Genomic DNA, 27,796 nt, shown 5'->3' on the forward strand with positions numbered 1-27,796 from the left:
CCTCAAAGTACCTGTCCCACCTTCGGTCAGCTCCCTCTTTTGGAGCTCTTGTTCCCTCTGAACAATGCCAAGCAAATCTTCTTATCAGCCACAGGTCACAGATTTCTGGGGCAACCATTCACATGTGATGCAGTGGGGTCAGATTCCACAGTATATTCGTGGTATCTGTGGGAGAAATGGTGCCCCCGACGTTGTGTGCTGCTGCAGCCGTGATCGAGTGCAGTTATGAGCAGAGAATTCCTTGGCAAAGGATTCCTTTCCAGGGCAAATGATGGGCAGGGAGCAGCTGCCTTCCAAGATGACAGGGGAGGAAGAGCCACATTGCTGCCAAGGTTGCCTCTGCCCATAAGGCTTTGGCACTCAGGCTGCTCTCTTACACAGGAAAAAATGCTGTGCTTGGAGACTTGGGTTCAAGTTCTGGATCTGCCTCTGGCTTTGACCTTAAGAAAGTCTAGTCCACCATTTCCTAAATCAGGGGTTGTCAACATTTTCATAAAGGTCCAGACAGTAAATACGTTAGGCTTTGCAGGTCATGTGGTCTTTATTGCAATTACTCAACTTTTTTGTTGCAGTGCCAAAGAAGCTATAGATAATTTGTAGGAAAGAAAGAAAGAAAGAAAGAAAGAAAGAAAGAAAGAAAGAAAGAGAGAGACTGAGGGAGGAAGGAAGGAAGGAAGGAAGAAAAAAGAAAAATAATGTGCATAGCTGTATTACAATAAAACATTATTTGAGTAGCAGGCCTGGTTGATCCCACAGGCTGTCATTTACCAATCCCTGCCCTAAGATATAAAAGAGGGATGACGATACCATCTCTGGCTATCTCATAACATCTAATCATTGCCATGATCAGATTAGTTTTCTTTGACATCTATCAGGTGCTATACAAATGTCAGTTAAAATGTAAATAATATTGATTGGGTAGGTCACAATGTTATGTACTTTACCAGCAAAATTTAAACCACAAAGACACTCAGAAAACTAAGACTTAGAGATGATATCTGTTAGGGTACAGAAAACTAGCTTAAGTAATATAGGATTTTATTGGCCCATGTAGCTGTAAATGTCACAGGTGGGAGAGAGTTCAAGGTTGGTTTGATCAAGGAATTCAAAACCAAGGAAAAATTTCTTTCCATCTCTTATCCCTGCTTTCCATAGCATCAGTCTCATCTTATGACAGGCTTCTGTTATAGTCACAGATTGGCTGCTGTCCTTGAAGCCATAGAGAGAGAGAGAGGGACAGAGGAGATCTCTTCTCAGCATTCATAGCCAAAGTCTTCATTTTCATTCTGATTGGACTGGCTTAAGTCACATGCCCTCTCCTGAACCAACCCCTCTGATGAGGAAGGAAAGTGCTAATTGGCTTAAAACAATGAAGGCCCATCTCTAAGAGTAAGGTCATTGTGATACATGGCACAGCCGAGGCATAGGGACGAGAGGATCCTGAGGTGAAAACCAGAAGATGTTAGGGAAGGGGAGTTTTGGGTGGTAACCAATAGATGTTCACTATGAAGCACTAACCCCCTGAGCTATGCTACCGCCCTTGCCCTAATAAATAGCGTAAGAATTATTTAATCCCACTGTAAGCTACACAAGCTTTTCAAACTAGCATTTTCTGGGTTTTTTTTAAAGGTCAATTTGAGTTTATTTATTTTCAAATGTTCCAGTGTATTTAGAGGATACATATCTTCCTTTACACAATCAATACAAGTTTCCCAAAGTTATTTGTTGTAAGTCAAGTGGTAAAATAAATCTACCAGAGGACTCACTATTTTTTTAAGTGGCAAAATTTTGTATAAGGTTAAGAATCTTATAGCAGAAATACTATTTCTTCTAAATTTTCTCAAAGATTCTGTAGCAATGACTTCTGTCTCTTACAATTATGGTTTTTAAATACTTGGATGTTTCCAAATTTCCAGACAACAATACTCAAGGCATACCTCAGAGATATTGTGGGTTTGGTTCCTGCCCACCATGATAAAGTGAATATGGCAATAAAGCAAGTCAAAGGAATCTTTGGGTTTCCCAGTGCATACGAAAGTTATATTTACATTATATTGTAGTCTATCAAGTATGCAATAGCAGTATGTCTAAAAAACAGTGGTTTACCTTAATTTAAAAATACTTTATTGCTAAAAAATGCTAACCACTGTCTGTCTGAGCTTTCAGCATGTCATAACCGTCGTGCTGGTAGAGGGTGTCGCTTCAGTGTTGATGGCTGCCGACTGCCTAGGGTGGTGGTTGCTGATGGCTGAGGAGGCTGTGACAATTTCTCAAAGCAACAATGAAGTTTGTCACATCAATTGACTCTTCCTTTCACTTGAACACTTAGAGACCACTGTAAGACTATTAATTGCCTACTTTCAATATTGTTGTGTCTCAAGGAATAGGGAGGCCAGAGGAGAGGGAGAGAGATGGGGGAATGACTGATTGGGGCAACAGTCAGAACACACACAACATTGATTGATTTTAACTTCACCCTTTTATATGGACGTAGTTCGTGGCACCCTAAAACAATCACAATAGTAACATCAAAGATCATGGATCACAGATCACCATACAAAATATAATAATAATGAAAAAGTTTGAAACATGAGATTTATGAAAATGTGACACAGAGATAGAAAGTGAGTAAATGCTATTGGAAAATGGCACCAATAGACTTGATCAACACAGGATTGCCACAGACCATCAATTTGTAAAGAATGATATATCTGTGAAGTGCAAGAAAATGAGGTTTGCCTGTACATGAACTTTGGGAAGCTCTAAGTCAGTGGTTCTCATAGTGGGGGTCCCTACACTGGCAACATCAGAATCACTTGGGAACTTACTAGAAATATATATTCTCAGACCCCATCAGCAACCTACCGAATCAGATACTTGGGGGGTTGACACTAATGTCTGATTTAACAAGGCCTCTAGGTGATTCTGATGCAAGTTCTAGAACCATTCACTGCATTAATTTTTTTAACGTTTATTTATTTTTGAGACAGAGAGAGACAAAGCATGAATGGGGGAGGGTCAGAGAGAGAGGGAGACACAGAATCCGAAACAGGCTCCAGGCTCTGAGATGTCAGTACAGAGCCCGACGCAGGGCTCGAACTCACGGACCGGGGGATCAAGACCTGAGCCGAAGCTGGACGTTCCACCGGCTGAGCCACCCAGGCGCCTCCACTGCATTAATTAATATGAAAATGGAAACTGGAGAAGACTAGTGGTCTAAAGTCCAGTTTTTTCACACCTAAGCTCTTTGAAATAATTGGCCCCTTTGAATGTTTCATCATATTTTTACAAAGTAGTCCTGTTTCAATAAATTGGTCTCTAGTGTATAGAATGAGGGCAAGTTATCTGGAGAACTATAGTTCCTCCTTGATTTGCTGTTGTTTTCCTATTGTATGAAAGCATCTGATCAAGTAATAATAACATAAAGACTCCCTTAATGTCTCATTAATATTTATGCCTTTCTCCAAATCTAAACATCTTCCCTGTTATCAGATATTAACTCATTAATTGTTTATTTTTAATTTCCTGAATGTACAGGATATTTGGGTCTTTTGCAGAGGAAGGAATAAATGAAAATTTAGTATGAATGTTGTTTTGGTCTCAAGTTAGTGCCATGGCAGGAAGAGAACCTTTGAGACTTTTCTGGCCCCCAGAAGCAGAGAAGGCCCATTTGAACAGATTATGTTCAGCGGGACTGTTGAGGGGGCTCATGCAAGCAACAGCGACTTTGTACAGAACAGCACCTTTCCCATATGTGTTCTATGGAGCTTAAATGTCATCATTTGTATTTAGTAAAATTCTTAAACCTTGAAAATACTGGTTGCTACCTTGTTTTGTAAAGTTATACTCAGGTTTATGTTCAATGTTCTCCCAAAGGGCAAGTTTCAAAATTGAAAAATATAAAGTAATGTGCATTGGATTTTCTAAAAAGATCTTCATGAATACATTAAAATATCTACAAACTCATGAATATCTTCTGGATGTAGATTTATGGAGACTTTTTGCAAACCTAGAAGAGTTAAGTCAGGTGAGTCAAAGCAGGAAGGTTCCAGTAGCCATGTTTTAAAATTAACCAGAAGGGGGCATCTGGGTGGCTCAGTCAGTTAAGCTTCTGACTTCAGCTCAGGTCATGATCTCGAGGTTCATGAGTTTGAACCCCATGTCGGGCTGTGTGCTGACAGCTCAGAGCCTGGAGCCTGCTTCAGACTCTGTATCTCCCTATCTCTCTCTTCCTCCCCTGCTCATGCTCTGTCTCTGTCTCTCAAAAATAAATAAATGTTAAAAAATTAAAAAAAAATTGTTTATGCCTTACCCTTGGAAGTATCTGTACTCTTGTCTTCTTTCTCTCTGACCCTAGACAAGCTTCAATTTTGTAAACAGTGTTTTTGGCATCATCAAGGACTATGCTGAGCCTTCTGAGACCTCACTACTGATGGATTTCATCTCCATGCTCACAAAGGCAAAATCCTTCTGGGACATCCCAGTTTCATGCAGTAAATTCACCCACCTCCCAGGATAGCTGTTTACATCCCCTTGATGTGTGCGTGTGTGTTATTGTGCTTGAGAAAGTTCCATCAGCACCCTCCCACAAAGGAACCATCATCTGATGCTCTGTCAGTTGACATTTTCAAAAATAACTGGCAGATTTCTGTTTGCCATTGTCACCTCTCCTGTGTGGGTTTTATTAACAGAAAATTCTGCATTCATGGAAAAACCATTTCCAAGTCTGTTTTTTTAAATTACTTCAACTTACAGCAATATTCATGGCAATAGTTAGTGTAGGCTAATTACATGGTTCAGTTCTTCTTCTAACGAGGTTCCTGGCTCTCGGAAAGGAACAAAATAAACCTTCACATTTATCAACACCCTTAATAAGACTTCTGTATGGAAGGAGAAGAAAAGAGGAAAGTCTGTACCTTTGGTATGATAAATGCTATTTACTTCCTGAGTAGATATTTGGACCTTCTCCCCCACTTTTCCACTTTAACCTTTTTAATCCATATCCTCATTTAGCAAAATTTAAATTTTTACAATCCATTTAAAAACAATGTAGGAAAAAATTTAAAAATAAAGTAAAATAAACATAGATTGAGATTTATTGAGCACTCACTAAGTGCTTAGGTGTGGAGCTGAGACCCTATACATGGTAATGTGCAAAATTAGATACACTCCCTGGTCCCGGGGAGTTTTCAGTCTAGTGGGGGAGAAATTAATCCAATAATGATGCTAAAGATACAATCAAATTGAGATAAATGCTGGGGGGCAGGAAAGGAACATAAATATTGTGAAAGAAAGCTTCTAGGTAGGGGCAGATGGTGAAGTAGTTACAGATAGGAGATTCTTTGGAAGGCAGTGATGCTCGAGGTGAGATATGGAGGGAGTACTTACTAAGGTGAAACAAGCGTGAAATTAGGTGATAGTAAGGAGATCTTTAGTAAATTCTGAAAACAGATTTGAATAAGAAATGCTGTGAAAAACAAGAGGAAGAATGTAGCATCGGGAATTAGATAAAATCTCAATCCTTCAGAGTCGGAACGTATTTACATGCAGTTTTTAGTAAATAGTCTGGAGAAATAGCAACTTCTCGTCAAAACACATAAGTTGTATTCATCTGCTCCAGCTGCTATAACAAAATATCACAAGAGTGGGCAGCTTTGAAACAACAGAAATTTACTTCTCATAGTTCCGGAAGGTGGAAGACTGAGACGAGGGTGCCAGCATGGTCAGGTGAGGGTCCCTTCTGGTCCCATTGTATCCTCACAGGGCAGAAGGAGGTAGAGATCTCTCTGGAGCATCTTTTAGAAAGGCACTAATCCCATTCACAAGGCGTCTACCCTCATGACCTGTTCTCCTAAGGGCCCACTTCCTAATACTGTCACATTAGGGGTTAGTGTTTAACATATGAGTTTGAGGGGACACCAATATTCAGACCACAGCATGAGAGCACTTTACAGACTACTAAAGCATGGTGCATCAATAGACTGTTTGCCAAAGTCTATAATGTAACCCACACGTGAATGCTTCACATAATGTTACAAGTGTGCAAAGGTGGATTATAAAAGCTTTTCCTAAATTTAAAAAGTCCTCTATCGGTCAGGTTAAATTCATTTTTGTACCACAATAACAGTCCCCAGATCTCAGTGGCTTGGCTCATATCTCACTTATGCTCTGTTTCCATTTTTTTGTCACTGTCCTCGCTCTGGGACCCATGCTGAGGGAGCAGCCACCACCTGGAATGTTACCAGTCTTCATGGCAAAGACATAAGAGATTAGGGCAAAGCACTCACGGACTCTTCAAGTTTCTGCCTGAAGCAACGCACGGCATGTCTGTTGATACTTCAAAGGTCAAAGACAGGCACGTGGCCAAGCTCACCCTCAGTGGAGTGGGTACGTGCAATCCTCCCCAGGAAGGGGAAGCAGAGGAAGGGTAATACCACAGTGCCTCACAAGCAGCTCACCAGGGCAAGACTGGGACATTTGCTATTCACACGGGAGCCATTTAGTACGTCACCATGAAGGAAAATGAGGGTTGCAGAGGTTAGATAATTTGGCCAAGGTCACAGAGCTAATAGGTTGTGGACCTGGATTTCTAAGCCTGAGTCTGCATGGTCTTAATGATAGCCTCTGGGCAATGGCAGTTCTCAAGCATCTCAGTGCCTCCTGAGAAGACCTGCTCTCTATTTCCTGCCCAGGCATCAAAGCCCCCTACTCGAAAGTAAACTCACATCATTGCCTTTCAAATTACTTCTTGTTGAAGCCAAACTGTGACCTTTCTCCCCATAGCATTTTGTCTGCTGAGGTCCTGTAGCAAAAATATTTTCTGGGTTTTTGTTATCTCTGTCTTTACTGCTGTCACTTCCCTTAGTGGCTTTTTACACTGGGTCTGCTTTCTCTACTCCCTAGAGTGGTAACATTATCAGAAGCACATCTGTCTTCCTTCTCTCGCTCCATCACATTGTCACACTGTTGGAAAACTCTTAATGGGACACATTACTCATTATTTTAATAAATAGGTCTATCAAGGAGCGCGTAGGTTTAGCAACATGGTAGGCACTATGGAATCCTGAAGAAGAGTGTCTGAAGCATTGGCAACAAGAAAAGAGTGACTGTCATCCCAAAGACACACTTTGCTAGGCTGGTGGCACTTTGATGTGTTCTGTTTGACCCTTAGATATATGAACATATACATATGAATTGGCCATCTGCCTTATACTAAAATAAATTTGAGATGGCTTACAAATGTGAAGTCTTTTTTTTTAATGTTTATTTTTGAGAGAGAGCACAAGCAGGGGAGGGGCAGAGAGATACGGGGTCAGAGGGTCTGAGGCAAGCTCTGTGCGGAGAGCAGAGAGCCTAATGCAGGGCTCGAACTAACGGACCGTGAGATCACGACCTGAGTCTGACGCTTAGCCAACAGAGCCACCCAGACACCCCCAAATGTGAAGTCTTTAGAGCAGGTTTCAGACGTTAAACAAGAACAATGAAGACAAGGGAAGAGAAGTGCTAAGCCCAGTACATTTAATAGATGCCCCCCCCCCCAAATTTAATGCTATATTTTTAGAAGCCAGCAGGAAAATTAAGATTATGGATATTTTTGAGGACTATTGGATGAAGTGTAAAATGTTGCTACTTTAATCACTTACTACTAACACCAGCTTAACTAATCAACCAACATGAGCACTGAAATCAAAGGTGATATTTGTATCAGAAACCATGCGGGATATGTAGGCCTCAACAAAGGCAACCAGAGGTAAAGGGTGAATTAAATTAAGATATCCAAAGGAGGGGTACCTTGGTGGCTTAGTCGGTTAAGCTTCTGACTTCAGTTCAGGTCATGATCTCATGGCTCATTAGTTCAAGCCCCACCTCAGGCTCACTGCTGTCAGCACAGAGCCCACTTCAGATCTTCTGTCCCTTCTCTCTCTGCTCCTCCCCTACTCATTCTCTCTCTCTCTCTCTCTCAAAAATAAACATTAAAAAAAAGATGTCTTAAGTAGAATTTTCTTTAAGCATGTGGGAGATGGGGGGAGTTGGTTTCTTGAGGAGTGAACTGTTTATTATGGGAATACCATTTCGGTTTTTAAAATGTTTATAATGAAGACGACCTGTTTCTATCCACACAGTCACAGCTCCTGCTTGATAACGGTGACTTTCCAGTTTTCCCTGTTGTGATTAACGGTACAGGTGAAGAGAAAGTCCATGCTTTCTTTGACTGTGAGTCTCCTTCTGCTTCTCTTCCTGCGGTATTTCTGAGGTAGCCTCGTCAGAGCCACCAGACCTACTGCCTGAATGACTTAGTCACTGTCTTTTATCTTGAGAGCCTGAGGCAAAGAGATGACCTTGGAATTTATTTAAAAGGAAAGTACCATTTTCTTTTATATTTTTCCTAAGACTCTTTGGGCATAACAGGTACTGGGAATTATTACACCCCAATTAAATGGGAAAGAAGATGAATGCTCAACAATACATTTTAACTACAAATCTGCTTTCCCCATAAATACATGGTCCACGGCACACTTTGGAATTTTAAATGGTGCACATCTGGAAACATTATATCATCTTTCCTGAAATTTGGGTAGGGCTTAAAAATGTTTTCTTTGTTCATTGGTTTGTTTGTGGAAGAAATTGGTACAGTGTAAGGAGAAAATAGAACAAAAAACGAGGCTTTGTTTGTGACCAGAAGTTTGGCTTTTGTGCGATTTGGTTACAGGAAAATCCTAGTGCGCAAAAGCCTGAAGGACCATTTACGTTGTAGTCTCTGTGAATGGCGGCCCCTCGGACACCTCATGGAGCACAACGGAAATGTTGGCCCTGACCCTATACAACATGGCAGCAGTGGCTTCCAAAGTGCCAGAACAAGGAATTTCTGCTGGGGAACTTAAGCATTTGTTAATAAGCAAATCTTGAAGGAATTTTCCTTGACTTCTCTAGCTCCTTTGACCAACCCCCTTCCCTTTGATATTTCTTTAGTCTGACCTGTACCTTTTCAGTATCATGCCAGAGCCCTTCTGTGTGATCCAGAGAAAATGGTCCAAGCTTTTCCAGAAAACCAGCTCTTCCCTGCAGCTGCAAGTAGCCCCGCCAGAGCATCAGCTCAGAGGCAAGGCAAAGGAGGAAAGGCTGCCATTTTCCCCAAAGACTTCGCTGTGGATCAGTGCACCTTTGCCACGGCCCAGATGTGCCAGAAAGCCTGGATGTGGAATGACCCAAGAAAAGAAAAATGATCTTTGGGAAGAGACTTGGCTCCATTTTTGTAGCTTCAGCCTTTCAGTATTTAATTTGCTACTCAAACTGAAGCTCATTAGATTTCCAAATATATGAATAACGCTACTGCAAAAGTTTTCCCTGGAAGCTGATGGATTAGACTCTTAGCCAGGGACCCAAACTGGGAAGAATCCAGGTCCATTTCTCTCCCTTCCAAGCTAGGACAGAGATGAATCTAACAAAGCTCAGCCACTGCTTCCAAACAACTGTGGAAAAATCTCATATCAACTCGTTTACATTTACATGTGAAATATATATAGCAGCCAAAGATAGTTAGGGAAAAGAAATAGGGGGTGAAATGTTGTAATGGTAACATACAATACCCTTACAATGCATAATACTTTACCAGGCACTTTGTCAAACATTTCTTTTAATCCTTAGCACAAAACTATGAAGTTGATTACATGTTCCCCATATGTCCCTGAGGCTAAGAAAGATTATGTGACTTTATAAGGTCACGTGGCCAGTAGGTGGCAAAAAAGAACCTGGATAAAAGTCTTCAGGCAAAAAAAAAAAAAAAATCCAATGGTCTTTCCACCAGAACTATTTCCAACTTCTCAGGTAAATTTCCCATTGCTGGGGAGCTGTCAGCCTCATGAAACAAAACTGAGGAGTCAGGTAGAGGCTCTGGAATAATGGAAGGTGCATCTGCCTTCCTCAGCCCCATGGTACGAAGCAAAAGCATCACCACAGGTAGTTAATCATAATATGACAATACATATAAGATATACAATACATATAAGAATACATATAAGAATTATAATGCTTATAACATGTAATAATTATAAAAATAATAATAATAATAATAATAATAATAATGTAATAGTAAGTAAAAATAATAAAGGTGACTCATTCTTGAGCCCTTGTTATGGCCAGGCACTGTGCTGTGTACTAAACATCTGTGATCTCTTTGTCTATACAGTGCCCCTGTGAGATCTGATATTATCCTCATTTTTCAGGAGCTTAGATAAATTAGGCAACTTGCTGGAAGATACAGTCATTCAAGGAAGAGGCCGGCAGGATTCCAGTTCAGTCCTGTCTGAAGCTGACATTCGTTCTCCTACTATGCTCTGATGTAAGCGTGGTTGGGGCACCTGGGTGGCTCATCAGTTAAGGGCCTGACTTCAGTTCAGGTCATGATCTGAATCGTGGGTTGTGAGCTCGAGCCCCACATCAGGTAAGGCCGAGCCCCACTTCAGGTAAAACACGAGCCCTGCTTCTCTCTCTCTCTCTCTCTCTTTTTCTCTGCCCCTCACTCACTTGCACCCTCTCTCTCAAACAAACAAACAACAAACAGCGTGGTTGCAGAACTGAAATCTGTGTCATGCTATGGGCTGCCTGGAATTGGGCTCTGAATGCACTGGGATGAATTTACCCCCGTACCACATTGGCCTGGGCTCTATGAGTGTCTGTACGTTGTGTTGGCAAACACTGATGGGAGTAGAATGCTCCCTGCTCTTTCCTAAACAGTCAGGACGAGACAGAGAAAGAGACAAAACTTTATACTAGGTCTCTTCGTGCGGCTCGACTAAACAATGGCTAAGACCTCTCTCTACCTACCATAGACCGAGTGTTTGAGAAATACCAGACACTGTTCTGGGCACTTTGCGTAGATTATCTCATCAAAACCCCTCACCAACCTGATGAGATCATCATTCTCATTATCCATTTCACAGATGAGGTTTAGGGAGCTTAAGCATATTTCCCAAGATCCCACAAACGCTGGCTGCCCAGCACCATGCTGTGTCCCACCAAGACAGATTTATGAGAAGAATGTTTGATTTGGGGCCCTGAATTCCTTTCACTGATCCCCTAAACACATTGGATACTTAGTATAAAACAAAAGCAGATCCTATTGATCTAGACCTATCCATTGAAAGGCCTTTTATGTCCACTCTTTCTTGATAGAGATGTTCTTTTCTTCCCTAATGCACCTGAAAAATAAAGCCAAAAGGGGAGATAAAAGAAAAACTCATAGCTACTTTTAGAATCATCAGATAGCTTTATTCTCTCTTCTGAGGACTTTCAAAACTCTAAAAGCTTCCAATTACCTTCCTGGATCTTTGTCTAAATTATTTACCACTGATACTTCTTGCCTGATATTGTTATGTGGGGGAGATTGCGTGTTGCTACGTTTACCTGCACTAAAAGTGGGTGCTGGCCACCAGAGCTGTCCCCTGAGGCGTGGAAATATGGGGCAATGGCCTGGGCCTGTGTGTTTTGAGAAAACCCATTAGTGGAGCTCCCAGCCACCCTGGCTGGAATGCAGCTGCCAGTGAGTCAGCATAGAAATCAGCCACTAAGCCTACAGATGAAGGCCCTCTCCCCCCACTCCTCTTCTCACAGTTTCCACCCCCAGCCTCTCCACACCTGCAGTTCCAGCGTCCTTCCTCATCCTTCCCACCCTTGATGAGAATCACAGCCATTTTGACCAGATGAGAACTTGGAGGTGGTCTAGAGACTTCTGCAATTTTCCAAAACAGGAATCTGGGGTGCAGAGAAGGGAAGGGGATCCTCAGAAGACCTTGAAGCCTTGCTCCTAGAGTTCCATTCATCATGCACCCAAGTACTCACTTTCATGACCTGCCATTGGTATATGGGGAAGTGGAAAAGACTGTGTCTGGCAGAATTCCTGTGAGGAATGAGCCCTAAATGTTTTCAGAAGAAATACTTTGGTAAAGCTGCTAACGTGGCCAGATGAGAAGCCTGTCCGTGGTGGACGAGGTCAAACTGTGAAAGACAAGCATAAATTGCTAAGCAAGAGGCTGAGAGAGAAAGGGGGCAAAGTTCAGGGGTAAGGGAGACAAAGAGCTCTCTTTTCAGAGAAGAGAATAGCACCAGAAAAATGGCAGAGGGCTGTGGGCTGTGTATTTGACCCCGCCCCACAACCCAAAATCTTCAGTAAAATAAATATGTAATTCATAAAGTGTTTGGCAGGAGGGGGTTAACAGTGGAAACCAACATAGGAAACCAACCAATGGACCTGGCTTGGCATTTGTCCCATGTTGTTCAAAAAAGAAGTATGTGTGCAAACAGGAGTCCAGGGGCCAGAGAAAGCCATTGGAATCTCCGTGTCTCTCAGTGAGTTTCTAAATATCTACATAAGGGCTTTGGACTTCCCTGGGCCATTGAGTCAGCTGTACCCAGATCTCCAAAATGCAAGGGCTGACATGTGGGCATAAAGATGGATGTGGCTGTCTTTGGGGAAGCAAAGAGAATCTCTATAGTGTGCCTTAGCCCACTTGAGACTGGTCCTGGAGTGCCTTGGTCACAAGACAAAGGATTTAACCTGGGCCTGGACTGAGCATAAAAATGGAAAAGGGGCAATAGCCTGCAGCACAAAAAAATGTTTTAAAAAATTTTTAATGTTTATTTATTTATTCGGGAAGAGAGAGCACAAGCATGGGGGGCTAAGAGAGAGAAAAAAATATCAAGAATCCCAAGCAGGTTCTGCGCCGTCAGCTCAGAGCCTGATGTGGGACTTGATCTCATGAACCATAAGATCATGACCTGAGCTGAAATCGAGTCAGATGCTCAACTGTATGAGCCACCCACGTGCCCCAAGAAAAACATTTAGTTAAGGGTAGGACCCTTTTACAGCTCAACTCAGGTGGGAGAAGAGAAGAGGGAGAGAACACACTAACAGTACTAACAGTACTTTTTGATGCACCTGTGTGCATAGCAGCCAAACACTGGGTTCCATTCGTCATGTGTCATCAAAAGCCAGGGCCCCTCCGTTCAAGACCATGTCGCATTCCAAAAAACAGTCCAGCAGATGAAAGAAACGGAAGAGCCGTTCGCACCTTTACTTGTGTCTCTCAAATGCCTTTGATGGAAATTCAGTGTATAACCCATAGCAGTACTTACTAAAATCTTCCCGGTGCTTGCACACCTTGCAACTGCCTTTTGGCCCAACCTCTTCCTATTGAAAATTGTCTGTCTTTATCCCTCCTCGTTCCTGTCTCTGCTCTATATCATGTAGATCAACTTAGCCTCTTGACTTCTGTTTTCACTTTCTCTTCATTGCCCTGAATCTCAGCAACAAAGGAGACTTGAAGAACTGCCCCAATGAACAAAATTCCTTCCTTTCCCTTTTACCCCCATGTGCATCCTCAGTTCTCCTAACTGTGCATCACAGTGAGGACGGGAGCAGAGCTGGTGAAACCAGAAATCTCCACCAAGGGCCAGGGAGAAGGGAGAAACCAATGGGTGAAACTAAACTCTTAAGGAGAAGGGAAGACAAAGCTGGAACATGTATATTAATATATCTTATCACTGCCATGGGTAGACCACGCATTCTCTGGGAGATTTAACAAATTTCACACTTTTCCAGCACATCAAAATCATGATGAATTTCCAAACTATTTAGGAGGATTGGGTGATGTCACATGGAGGGCTGAGGACGGCTGCCTTCATCACCATTACTGGGGAGACAAGACATCTGAACAAGGAGTCTTTCGTTTCTTTAACTGGAAAGTAACAAGTCAGTAATATTCAATAATACTTCTTTTTTAAATTTTGTTAATGTTTATTTATGAGAGAGAGAGAGAGAGAGCAGGGAAGGGGCAGAGAGAGGGAGACAGAGAATCAGAATCAAGCTCCAGGCTCCAAGCTGTCAGCACAGAGCCCGACTAGGGCAGCACAGAGCTCCACCTGCCTGAGCTGCTGGTGACCCCACTGGACAGGTGGGGTGACTCGGCACCTTGTTGCTGAAGAATATCTGGAAATGGAGTAGAGACACTATGGAGAAAATCATGATCTACAGCATCAAGGAAAAGATGGAAAGGTCAATCAGTAAGCCCCTGAGATAGGTGACCCAGAGCTCCAGTCTAAGTTTACTCAAAGCGATGGAGGGCCCCGTGGCTGCTGGGAACCATTTGGACTTCCACACTAGAAGGCAATTCCATTGACTTGAGGTCATGGCTCTCGGAAACATGGATTCGAGTGGGAGTGCATTGTAAATCAAACACGCAAAACAATGGACTCCAGTCACATCCTGGCAGACCCGATGAGAACTCCCACGCCAGGTTTGTGCAGGACGTGGCTCTGTCTCCAAGGCGTTCAGAAGTGAGTTCAGGCAGGAAAGACCTACTTCCCAGATGATTGAAAGCACTTTGTGTTTCACATCCATGCTGAACCCACACACAAAGCAAATGGGGGTAAACACCATGGGGAGCCTTTCCGGAGGCTAAATTACCATTCATCTTTTTTTTTTTTTTTTTTTTTTTTTTAGGTCACTGAAATCCAGAGCTCATCTAAAATTATGCCAGCTGCAATCTCGAGAACTGAAATTTGGGAATAGGAACTAAGCAAGTCCTCTGATGCCTTGAGTTTATTTGTGGAGCTTTCTATAACTAAATTCAAATAAAGAAATCTTTGATATATACCCATAAACCAAGATTTCCTGGGAAGCATCCAAAGGGAGCAACTCAAATTGACGATTATCAGCTGTACAGAAATAATATTTATTTGCAAGTTTCAAAGTAAAATGGTCATTCAGTTGGGAGTTTCTTCCCTCTTTCTAAATTTTTTGTTCAAATTCTAAAATGACCCTAGGAACTTGAATTGAGCTTATTAAGTGAACAAGACAAAAACTCAAAGCAAGACTTTTTAAAACTTTGTAGATTATTACTCATTTTGATAGGTTTGTGAGATGGGGAACAGCATCTCTTCTGGAGATTTCTCAATAAAAAAAATAGATCCTTATCATTGAGGGAAGAGACTCCTGTGGCTTCCTATAAGTCTATGAGGTTAAAGATGAATTCTCAAGAATCCCACCCACCATGTGATTCTGTGGGTCTATGACTTGCCCTCCATATTTCCAAAAATTATTTCAAAACCTCATTAGTAATGTGTTATTTTAATGTGGGAAAATTAATATAAGCCTTCAGAAGAGAAAATGAGTTCTTGTCAAAAAGCAATAATCATCCTTATGAAGTTAATGTAGGTTTTACGATTAGTACAAAAGATACGTTTGTCCTTGTTTGTCTGATTTTCCCCCCTCTAATTAAAGACTATATGGTGTAGGGACGAAGAGAAACCTACAAAGGCTTTATTAATATTATTGAAATAAAAATGCACAATACATTTCCAACTTACTGAATTAAATTAATTAAGCTTCATTTTTCTCTTCAAGAGGCTGATTTCAAATTAGTGCATTTTTCTAAGACATTTAAACAACAAGCAATATGTTAAATGAACCTAAGATACGGTTTGGCTCCAGGGACAGTCAGTGTTTCTAAATGATTTCTGTGGATCTTGGTTAACTTTTATGCTGCAATGTCACATGCATTTAAAAATATATTGATTGTGTCTCGTTTTTCAGGGATCCTTGAAGGAAAAGTGAAGTGGCTTGACAATTGCCAAAAATGTAGACATCTACGGAAGATTATTGTGTGGCCTCCACTATGGGATAGAAACAAAAAGCTGCATTCCAGAGGTACAAAAATGTTCAATTACGACTTACGTCCTTCCCCAGAAGTTTGGTACGTAGATGGAAATTGTTAAACTAGTCTTACAAAGTCCCCAGCTGTCCACTTGAATAATAAATCTAATTTTATGAACCAGAAGTAAAGCCTTCATCCACATGGCATTGTATGTGGGAGGCTGACATCATCAGACATTCTTGGGGTGGCCCTTCTGAGCAGTTTTCCATTCTTTCCCATTCTCAGGTCCACCTTCCAGCATTTCCTAATGTTGCAAACCTTCTAGGTAAAATGTGCTGCCCCGGTTCCTGGAATGTGTTCTCTTTTAATCACTAACAATATCTCTGTGATTTTCTCTCCTTGTTTTTCCTGAAACATATTTTTAAAGAACACATGGCAGAAAACATCTTGTCACCAACCACCAGACAACTTTTCTATGAAGGAAAATTAACTCTTGCAGGCAAATAGCTGCTTCCTTTAAAAATTCAACATCTTTGGGGTCACCTGGGTGGCTCAGTCAGTTAAGCATTCAACTTGGGTCATGATCTCACGGTTTGTGGGTTGGAGCCCCATGTCAGGCTCTGTGCTGACAGCTTGGAGCCTGGAGACTGCTTCAGATTCTGTATCTCTTTCTCTCTCTGCCCCTCTCCCACTTGTGCTCTGTCTCTCTCTCTCAAAAATAAATAAACATTCAAACAAAATTTTTTTTGATTCAACATCTATGCTATCTTGTAACTTGTCCAATCATTACTAATTGAAGTGTGGGAGGAATCGCATTTGCTCTGTATGGCCAAAGGCAATGGAAAATGTGGATCAGAGCATCCTAGGGACTCATGCAGACTCTGGCTTGATCAAAGACTTCACAGCATAACTAGCTCCAGGCCCTCCATTTTCTCCCTATGAAATGCGATGACCATAAGGCTGTTGTTAAAATGAAGTAATATACATGAAGAGCTTCGCTCATGGTCTGAAATACAGTAAACACTCGACATCACCTGTTATCATCATCATTTTACTCCCCCAGGGACTGGGGCGGCCACCCTGTCAATTGGGACCCTATTATGTAATACACGCTGTGCTAGGTAGATACCATTGGAGAATATAAAGTAATTGTTCTGTATAATCCTTTCCCTCTGGCTGAGAAGCTCTGCCATAATGAGCAGACCTGCAGCGTAAGTTCAGAAAAGCTAAGAGTCTGTGAAGCTGGCGTCCTGGGGTGGTCCATGGGGCTGGAGGTGGGTTTGGGGGTATAGAAAGGATAGAGGTCCCTGGAAGGACAGGAGGGATTACATCCCAGATGAGAAGCATAGCAGGAAGAAAGTCTTGGAGGCAGAAGCCACCTGGCAGGTGGAGACTCTAGCAACATGGTTTGAGGTCCAGAGGGTGAGCCCCGAGGCTGACTGCCAGGCTCACTTCCTGGCTCAGCCTGTTGTGCCTGGGTGACCTCCGGCCCCTACAGCAATCCTGCCACACTTCAGTTTCCTCTCTTTGTTGTGAGGATTCAATGAGCTGATGGATAGGCACTCGAAAGAATGGCTGGCGCCCAGCCGGTGCTCAGTAAATACTATCATGATCAGAAAGGGCTGCCAGACTGAAATAAGATTTGCATTCACTCATTTATTCATGTCTGCATAGACTCTTGATTAGTCACCTGCTGTGTGTGAAGCCCTGCCGGAAGTGGGGTTGCCTATTTATGGTCATGTGATCCAGGGGGCGGAGCTGGGCGCTAATTCCTTATTGAATACACCTCGTTGAGAATCTCCTCTAATTTAGGGAGAGCGCTAGATGGCAGTTCAGGACACAATGCCCACCTGGCAACTGCCGTTTAGGAAAGATAGACATGCCCAGCAATTGACCTCAAGGGGCTGTTTCATGCATTTTCTCCTTCCAGTGAGTTATGCAGAGAAGTTACACTTAATCCCATGTTATAGGTAAGGAATCTGAGGCTTAGGGAGGTTCTAGAATCGTCCTCAAGGCCACCTGGCTGATTAAATGGCAGAGATCAGACCTGCACCAGGCCACCTCAGCATAGCAGGCTTCCAGAATCACAGCAACTACCTTGGAAACCAAGCAGAGGGACCCAGCCAGAAAACTGCTGGCAACAAGAAGTCATTGAGCTCTTGGACAGGAGCATGATAGGTTTCAAGGGCTATTGAAGAAAGAGTTATCAGAAGCAAAGCACAAAACGGCACGGAGCTACAGGAGGGTACCAGAGCACAGAGACCTGCTGCAAATTCCTCAGTGAAGCAGGGTGGGGTGAAAAGAGCCAGGCCTGGGCTTCTCAACTGTTCTTGACCTGCAGGCCACGCCCCTCCCACATCCTTTCGAAAAGATGACAATTTTCATTTTCTTTGATGTTATCACCACTTTAAAAATAATTTTGCATTGTGACAAAACCAAATCAAAGTAATGAAGCAAAACACAGCCCTGTGCTCAAACATGACTCTCCCTCCAAAATCCGCCTCCACTTGGAATTATCAGAGATTTTTATGGACCCCTGCCCTCTATCTACCAAATTCCCAACACTGTGAGGGGCACTGACCTATCCTAAAATGTTAGAAAGGGACACAAATAGAAAAAGATAAATGGGAGAGATGTTTCAAAGGCAAAAGCAGGAGGACCTTTTGATGGACAAAGTGGGTGAAGATGTGCTGAAAGGCTGGTTGAGCAACACTGAGACTGGCGGAGAGAGTGGGTCAGAGAGTCAGTTTTGAGGCTCGGGTTTGGGCATCATGAGAAGTCAGGTGGAACCTGGAGGACATGCCCATGACCATCTCTCGGTGAAGAGCCACGTGAAGATGTGCATTCACATGTCATGCGGGAGTGAGGTGTTTGTCGTGGAAACCTGGATGGGATGCTGGCTCTGCCATCCCTGGGAAATCGCTTTTTCTGTGTGGTCCGAGACGAGTCACCGGCATGTCTCCATTCTAGCCGGGGGGAAGTGGAAAGGGGGACAGGAGATCAGAGCCTTGCTGCTTAAGGACATGGCCCAGAAGCTGCACACTTTTGTTCATATTCATTGGTCAGATTTAGTCGCTTGGTCATATTTAACCACAGGGGAGCTTGGAGATGTAGTATTTATTGGAAATGGACATGTACCCACTAAAACTCAGAAATGCTGCTACTACAAAGGAGGGGTGAAAAGTTTTTGAGGGACAATCAGTAAGCAGTCTTTGCCACAACGTGATTTGCAAAAAGTAAGTTTCGTAGTGATGAAATACAATTTGTAAAAAATATTCAAGGACAGGGGTGCCTGGGTGGCTCAGTTTGTTAAGCGTGCAACTTCAGCTTGGGTCATGATCTCATGGTTCATGGGTTCGGGCCCCACAGCTGGCTCTGTGCTGACAGCTCGAAGCCTAGAGCCTGCTTCAGATTCCGTATCACCCTCTCTCTCTGCCCCTCCCCCATTCATGCTCCCTGTCTCCCAAAAATGAATAAATGTTAAAAAAAATTTTTAAATTTCTTTTTAATGTTTATTTATTTTTGAGAGAGAGACAGAGCATGACGGGAGAGCAGCAGAGAGAGAGGGAGACACAGAATCTGAAGCAGGCTCTGAGCTGTCAGCACAGAGCCCAATGCAGGGCTTGAACCTGCAAACTGCGAGATCGTGACCTGAGCCGAAGTCAAACGCTTAACCAACTGAGCCACCCAGGCGCCCCAAATTTTTTTTAAAAAAATTCAAGGATGGGGCACCTGCGTGGCTCAGTTGGTTAAGCATCCGACTCTTGATTTCAGCTTAGGTCATGATCTCATCATTAGTGAGATTGAGCCCCACGTTGGGCTCTGTGCTGAGTGGGGAGCCTGCTTGGGATTCTCTCTCTCCCTCTCTCTCTCTCTGCACTGCCCTCACTCATGCTCTCTGTCTCAAAATAAATAAACATTTAAAAAATATATTCAAGGACAATTCCAGATTGAACAAAATATCTGATATGCAAATATAGAATCTTTCCTCTAAACTTAAAAGAGAGGAGAAAATAGAATAGAATTCTAAATATTTTATCTACCAACTTAACCTTAAGCCACATAGTTTCCTGGGCTTACAGCACCTGAGAAAGAACTCCTAGACTAATATTAATTAGCTTTTTAATTAATTTACTTATTTTTCTTATATTTATTTTAAACATGTTACATCTGCCTCTGAATGGACTGCTTTTTCCTCTGAAATCATTTATATTTAACCATTTATTTTTCTAATTTCTAAGGGATAGAGTAGAATAGGGAGGCGCAATTCCTCATTTTATTATTTTTTTTAAGTTTATTTGTTTAGTTTGAGAGAGACAGAGTGGGGGTGGGGCAGAGGGAGAGAGACAGAATCCCAAGCAGACTGCAAGCTGTCAGCGCAGGACCCAACGCGAGGCTCGAACTCATGAACTGTGAGATCATGACCTGAGCGGAAACCAAGAGTCAGACGCTTAACCGACTGAGCTACCCAGGCGCCCCTCCCCATTCTATTTGATTTCTCTTCTACTACTGTCCCTTTCTTAGGGAAAAATATAAAAGGCATTTGTTTTAAGTAACTATGAAAAGTGATACCAGAAAAGTTTATAAATATAAAGCTACATGACGAACGTTTAAACATGGATGGACACACTGGAAAACTCAAGAGGCAAATCGCTTTACTGACTGTCTTAATCAGCTAGCGCTGTCATAACAAAATACCACAGACGGGGCCACTGTAAGGACAGCAATTTATTTCTCCCACTTCTGGAGGCTGGGAGTGCTTGATCAAGTTCCCAGCCAATTCAGTGACTGATGAGGGCTCTCTTCTCAGCTTGCAGATGGCCTCACTCTCAGTGCCCACACGTGGCAGAGAGAATCGGCTGGCTTGTACATCCTCTTGTGACGGCACTAATCCTAATGGACCAGGGCGCCACCCTTACACCCTCACTTCATTTTACTTACTCCTCGTAAATCCACATTGGAGGTTAGGGCTACAACATATGATTTGGGGAGTGGGCGGGGGACACAATTCAGCTCACAGCAATAATAAAATGCCTTTTTTTCTGGTCAAGTATACCTTGGCCAATGACCACCCAGATGGGTGGAGAGGTGAAAATATTGCAAATTCCATTAGTGGATAGATGTGTCCTAGGCTTAGCTGAATCCATTGCAAATACCAACTGAGTTACCTTGGATCCACATGAAATACATCACAAATACAATGTCTTTAAAGGCGGAAGCATGGGCTCACATCAAGTCTCTGCTTTAGGGGGAAATCGGTTTAACAGTAATGCAATTTTCTGATCCACATGATTGGAGTTTCCCAAGCTGCGAGCCTCCTGTGCCCTGACACTGCCCTGTCTTGCTTTCTAAGGGATTCTTTGATTCAAAAAACACCACCTTCTGCTTACTATCTCCAGCCCCAATTACACCTTTTTCTCCTCAGAAAGCACAAGATTCCTAGGTGTTTATATGTTTCTCTTTGATGATTTCCTCTTAGTTGTGAAAACTAATTGCAACAAAAAGGTAAAATGCTGCTATTTCTAAATAAGTCTGCTAAATAAGCTTAGAAATATTTCTAAATCAGTTGTGTTAAAAAATATAGAAGATTGTTATACATAAGATTGGATTTCATCCTCTAAAAAATGGAGGCATGATGAAATGGGGGCATACTCTAAAAAATGGAGGCTTTTTTTAGTCTTACAGGTCTGAAGTGAAAAACAATACCAAAAGCAAATTACATTTCTTAAAGACGTCAAAGAATGCACACATTTTTAGAACGACTTCGTCTGTGTACTAGTGAGGTAAGTCCCAGAACCCTGGACTTTTGGCCTCACCTGCCTAAGCAAATGAAACAAACGAAAACAAACCACTTTCATCCATGGTGGCCTTTGTCCACCACGGTGGCATTGCCGGGATAGCAATGCGCATCAGTGCCTCCCCAGGTTGTCTGCCACAGCAAAAGCAGCTGCTGTCCTGTGCTGAGGTGATCTCCATCCCTCATTCTGATTTGAAAGCTCACGGGGGGTTCTGAGAAATGACGATTTGGGAGCCAGGGGTGGGAGAGAGTCCCGAGCTCTCAGGGCCTACTTGTATATAAGAGCTGCAGAAGCCAATTCATGGGCAGCTGGCATCACAGACAAAAATGTGTGTGTGGCTAATGCCACAAAATCTCTTCTGAGAACAGGGATTTTTTCCCATCACTTAAGTGTTGATGGTTACCACGATGGTTGCACGTTAAGCCACGGCCTCGGGGTCTGCTAAAGGCTTTCTGATCTCCCCCTTCCCAGCGTGCTCCAAGTGGTAGTGGGAGGGGGGCCTCCTCAAAGGCCCTCAGACACCTGCCCTTAGAGTGGGGAGGAGGAGCTACGGTCTGTCTTAGGTCCTCGGAGATGTCCACTGTTGTTTCATTCTGCCTCTTTACCAAATGACTAGCTTTGCACAGATATAAGATCGCGAACTAGATAGTTCACATCTTTTAATAACCTAAGCTTCTAGGCAGCATGGTGGTAAGCTGCGCTAAATAATTTAAGGCTCTTTAAGCAATAAAATAGATACCCATTAATCAATCTATGAATAGCTGATCGGTGTTTGGGAAGGGAACGGTGCCACCAAATATGAAGAGTCACAGTTTGGAAGGTCACAGTTTAAAACAGGCCTCCTATTTTAAGCTACCCAGACCATCCTATCTGAATAAGTCAAGCCCTAAAAAATCTCTATCCCCTTCACAAACCTTGACGCGAACACAGCTTGCTTTCACTTCAAATAGTGGCAGAAATGAGAGCAAGTGAACGAATGGCAGCCCGTATTAACCACAAGCTAATATGCTGGTTTCATGCTTCGCAACCGGATTCCAAAACAAAGAATGGCATGTTTTAAATTCCTCTCTCTATTTTTTCCTCTTTGCTATTTGATGCACAATATATGTCGTGCAAATCACGATCTTTGACATTCTTTTTAAAAAACTCAGCATCTTATATTCAGCATCTTAAATAGTTCAATTATTTACAAATAATAGGCATGGAATCTATTTATCAGTGTTAGATTCCACGGATGGATGGAGTTGGCCAAAATGGGGCTTCCCTTTCTGATTCATCTAACATAGCACTAGAGAGACTGGAACTGAAAATCTTCCCACTCATGTGATGGAAATTTAAATGTTTCCCAGTCATGGACCTCACCCATTATTTATACAGACAATTAAACTTGGGGACCTGGAACACTATGTACTTTACGGCTTTAAATCACTGTGTATTGATGGAAGGCTTTTGTGTGTCTCACGTCCATGAAATACAGCCAGACCAACACTAAACCATCCTACACACCTAGAAAATTGATTGGAGGATTAACACAACAATCTGTACAACCTGAACCACAGAATTCAGCAGGTATGCGGCGCGGAGAAGTGAACTTGGGGAGTGAGAAGATGCAGGAAGGGAGGTACTTTTGCGAGTGGAGAGAGGACGGAAACTGGGTGGGGCGGGGGAGGGGGGGTGGAAAATACGGGAAAAGCACCCCTCCCCAAAAGCAGCTGGAGAGAAAGTAGAAAATTGGAAACAGCCGCAGGAACTAAACTAAAAAGGGAGAAAGGAGGAAGGAGAGGGTTTAAAATCCATTAAGACTGTAAACAAGGGGAGCGCAAAGGCTGCAACTCCACAGCTCCATACCTGGAGGCGCTCTGGTGGGAAGGGCAAATCCCCAGGAACAGAGTGGGGTCCGGGAGGTTCTCGGGCCACACAGGGAAAAGCAGTTCCACTGCTGGAAGGACATTTGGTAGAGACTGTTGAAGCCACCTGGTCCCAGCAGACCCCAGAAAACGGCCACATTGGCTGGTGCTGGAACAAGGTCCTTAAGGGTGAAGCCTGGTGCCCGATGTGTGTTGTGATTTTCTATAATCCCTGACGCGCTGCTGCAACACTATCTCGCGAACTTTTTCTGAGGCGGGCTGGCACCTGGCCGTAGTCCTGGGGCACTGGCAGCAGCAGGGTCCAGCAAGCGTTCCTGGGTGCAGCCGACATTCAGCCATTGCTCATTCGGCCATTGCTCTGTGAGACCCTCCTGCAGAGGGGTGGAACGGGTCAAAGCCGCAGTCCTTCAGAAGTAAGGGGCCGGGGAAAACAGCCGCATCTGAGACAAAATTCGGGAGAGAGGTACTGCCAGGGGCCTGGTCACAGAGAGTGAAAAAGCGGGGAGTGGATGAAAGCTGAAGACAGAGGACGGGTCCGCGATTGCTGATCCTGAAGAACAGACTGGGTAACTGAGTGGCGCCATTTTTCACCGCCCCCGCGCAAGCGCATACGCACCTATGAGCGCCGCAACAATCCACCCCAGTAGGCTAGCAGCGCCATCTAGTGGAAAGCGGCGCTGTTACACTGAGCCCCACCCAACCGGGCCAACTTTGATCTTCAAGGACACAAGTCTCACTGCCGGCTTAGTTTATCAACTATAAAGCACGGACTTTAAACTATAAAACACTATAAAACACTGACTATGAAACACTGACTTCTAGGGGAAAACGAAGTAATTTCAGTCCTACTTCAGTTTGTTAATAGGTCCATCTATTCAATTTTCTTTTTTCTTCTCTTAAACTTATTTTTCTTGAATACAGAAAGAGAAAAAATTCATTTTTATTTTCAATTTTTACTAAAAATACTTTTCTTTAATTTTTATTACTATATTTTTTACTTTTGTGTAAATTTTTTCAAATTCTATTTTACTTCCATTATTTTATTTTAGTCTACTTCAGTGTATTCACCTTTTCAAATTTTCAAACGATCTCCTTTTTTTTCCTTTTCTTGTTTCTTTTTCTTTTTTCTTTTTCTCATTTCTTTTTTTTCTTGAATGCAGAAAGAGAAAAACTTCATTTTTACCTTCAATTTCTATTAAAAATATTTTCCTTTACTTTTTTTACTATATTTTTTGCTTTTATGTAAATTCTTTCAAATTCTATTTTACTTCCATCATTTTATTTTAGTCTACTACAGTGTATTCACTTTTTCAAATTTTCAAACGACTTGCTTTTTTCCTTTTTTTCTTTTTTCTCTTTCTCATTTCTTTTCTTTTTCTTGAATATAGAAAAAGAAAAAATTCATTTTTATTTTTAATTTTTAATAAAAATATTTTTCTTTAATTTTTTTCTACTACATTCTTTACTTCTGTGTATATTTTTTCAAATTCTATTTTACCTCCATCATCTCATTTTAGTCTACTTCAGTGTATTCATTTTTTCAAATTCTCAAATGATTTCTTTTTTTTCTCCCCCCCACCCCAATTTTTTTTCTCTAATCTGTCAAAGCACTTTCAACACCCAGACCAAAACACACCTAGGATCTAGCATCATTTATTCGATTTGTGTGTGTGTGTGTGTTTAATGTTTTTATTTTAATTTTTCTACCTCATTAATTCCTTTACTCCCTTCAAAATGACAAAACGAAGGAATTCACCCCAAAAGAAAGAGCATGAAGAAATGGCAGCCAGGGATTTAACAAACACAGATACAAACAAGATGTCTGAACCAGAATTTAGAATCACAATAATAAGAATACTAGCTGGAGTCGAAAATAGACTAGAATCCCTTTCTGCAGAGATAAAAGAGTAAAAAATAGCCATAATGAAATTAAAAATGCTATAACTGAGCTGCAATCATGGATGGATGCAGCCGTGGCAAGGATGGATGAGGCAGAACAGAGAATCAGCGATATAGAGGACAAGTGTATAGAGAACAGTGAAGCAGAAAAAAGGAGGGAGATTAAGGCAAAAGAGAATGATTTAAGAATTAGAGAAATCAGTGACTCATTAAAAAGGAATAACATCAGAATCCTAGGGGTCCCAGAAGAGGAAGAGGAAAACTTCCAAACTCTTTCTATGAAGCCAGCATTACCTTGATTCCAAAACCAGACAGAGACCCCACTAAAAAGGGGAACTATAGACCAATTTCCCTGATGAACATGGATGCAAAAATGCTCAACGAGATATTAGCCAACGAGATCCAACAATACATTAAAAAAATTATTCACCATGACCAAGTGGGATTTATACCTGGGATGCAGGGCGGGTTCAATATCCACAAAACAATTAATGTGATTCATCACATCAGTGAAAGAAAGGACAAGAACCATATGATCCTCTCAATAGATGCAGAGAAAGCATTTGACAAAATACAGTATCCTTTCTTGATAAAAACCCCCAAGAAAGTAGGGAGAGAAGGAGCATACTTCGAGATCATAAAAGCCATATATGAACGACCCAATGCTAATATCATTTAATGGGGAAATACTGAGAGCTTTCCCCCTAAGGTCAGGAACAAGACAGAGATGTCCACTCTTGCCACTACTATTCAACATAGTGTTGGAAGTCTTAGCCTCTGCAATCAGATAACACAAAGAAATAAAAGGCATCCAAATCGGCCAGGAGGAGGTCATACTTTCTTCTGCGCAGATGGCATGATACTTTATATGGAAAACCCAAAAGATTCCACCAAAAAACTGCTAGAATTGGTTCATGAATTCAGCAAAGTTGCAGGATATAAAATCGATGCACAGAAATCGGTTGCATTCCTATACACCAACAATGAAGCAACGGAAAGAGAAATCAAGGAATCGATCCCATTTACAGTTGCACCAAAAACCATAAAATACCTAGGAATAAGTCTAACCAAAGAGGTGAAAACTCTATACACTGAAAACTATAGAAAACTTATGAAAGAAATTGAAGAAGACACACACAAAAAATGGAAAAAAGATTCCATGCTCCTGGATAGGAAGAACAAATATTGTTACAATATTGATACTACCCAAAGCAATCTGCATATTGAATGCAATCCCTATCAAAATAACACCAGCATTCTTCAGAGAGCTAGCACAAATAATCCTAAAATTTTTATGGAACCGGAAAATACCCCGAATAGCCAAAGCAATCTCGAAAAAGAAAACCAAAGCAGGAGGCATCACAATCCCAGACTTCAAGCTATACTACAAAGCTGTAATCATCAAGACAGTATGGTACTGGCACAAGAACAGACACTCAGATCAATGGAACAGAACAGAGAACCCAGAAACAGACCCACAAACGTATGGCCAACTAATCTTTGACAAAGCAGGAAAGAATATCCAATGGAATAAAGACAGTCTCTTCAGCAAGTAGTGCTGGGAAAACCGGACAGTGACATGCAGAAGAATGAACCTGGACCACTTTCTTACACCATACACAAAAAAACCCCTCAAAATGGATGAAAGACCTCAATGTAAGACAGGAAGCCATCAAAATCCTCGAGGAGAAAGCAGGCAAAAACCTCTTTGATCTTGGCCACAGCAACTTCTTACTCAACACGTCTCCAGAGGCAAGGGAAACAAAAACAAAAATGAACTGCTGGGACCTCATCAAGATAAAAATCTTCTGCACAATGAAGGAAACAATCAGCAAAACTAAAAGGCAACCAACAGAATGGGAGAAGATATTTGCAAATGACATATCGGATAAAGGGTTAGTATCCAAAATCTATAAAGAACTTATCCAACTCAACACCCAACAAACAAATAATCCAGTGAAGAAATGGGCAAAAGACATGAATAGACATTTCTCTAAAGAAGACATCCAGATGGCCAACCAACACATGAAAAAATGCTCAACATCACTCATCATCAGGGAAATACAAATCAAAACCACAAGGAGATACCACCTTACACCTGTCAGAATGGCTAACATTAACAACTCGGGAAACAACACATGTTGGTGAGGATGCGGAGAAAGAGGATCTCTTTTGCGTTGTTGGTGGGAATGCAAGCCACTCTGGAAAACAGTATGGAGGTTCCTCAGAAAACTAAAAATAGAACTACCCTACAACCCAGCAATTGCACTACTAGGCATTTATCCACGGGATACAGGTGTGCTGTTTTGAAGGGACACATGCACCCCCATGATAGCAGCACTATCAACAATAGCCAAAGTATGGAAAGAGCCCAAATGTCCATCGATGGATGAGTGGATAAAGAAGATGTGGTATATATATACAATGGAGTATTACTTGGCAATCAAAAAGAATGAAATCTTGCCATTTGCAACTACGTAGATGGAACTGGAGGGTATTATGCTAAGTGAAATTAGTCAGAGAAAGACAAAAATCCTATGACTTCACTCATATGAGGACTTTAAGGGACAAAACAGATGAA

The 27,796-nt window shown here is 42.1% G+C and overlaps 1 protein-coding gene across 1 annotated transcript in view; it reads left to right on the forward strand.

Annotated features, from left to right (window-relative positions):
- PLEKHG7 (pleckstrin homology and RhoGEF domain containing G7) overlaps positions 1 to 27,796 on the forward strand; it is a 61,148-nt gene that overhangs the window by 27,683 nt on the left and 5,669 nt on the right. The window contains 11 exon segments of the mRNA XM_042993707.1: positions 3,906 to 4,027; positions 4,358 to 4,459; positions 8,259 to 8,362; positions 8,711 to 8,847; positions 9,022 to 9,178; positions 11,927 to 12,058; positions 13,905 to 13,962; positions 13,965 to 14,058; positions 15,590 to 15,689; positions 16,052 to 16,149; positions 21,076 to 21,154. Of these exon segments, the coding sequence (XP_042849641.1) occupies positions 3,906 to 4,027; positions 4,358 to 4,459; positions 8,259 to 8,362; positions 8,711 to 8,847; positions 9,022 to 9,178; positions 11,927 to 12,058; positions 13,905 to 13,962; positions 13,965 to 14,058; positions 15,590 to 15,689; positions 16,052 to 16,149; positions 21,076 to 21,154 (1,183 nt within the window).

This window comes from Panthera tigris, chromosome B4, assembly GCF_018350195.1.
Source record: "Panthera tigris isolate Pti1 chromosome B4, P.tigris_Pti1_mat1.1, whole genome shotgun sequence".
NCBI lineage: Eukaryota > Metazoa > Chordata > Mammalia > Carnivora > Felidae > Panthera > Panthera tigris.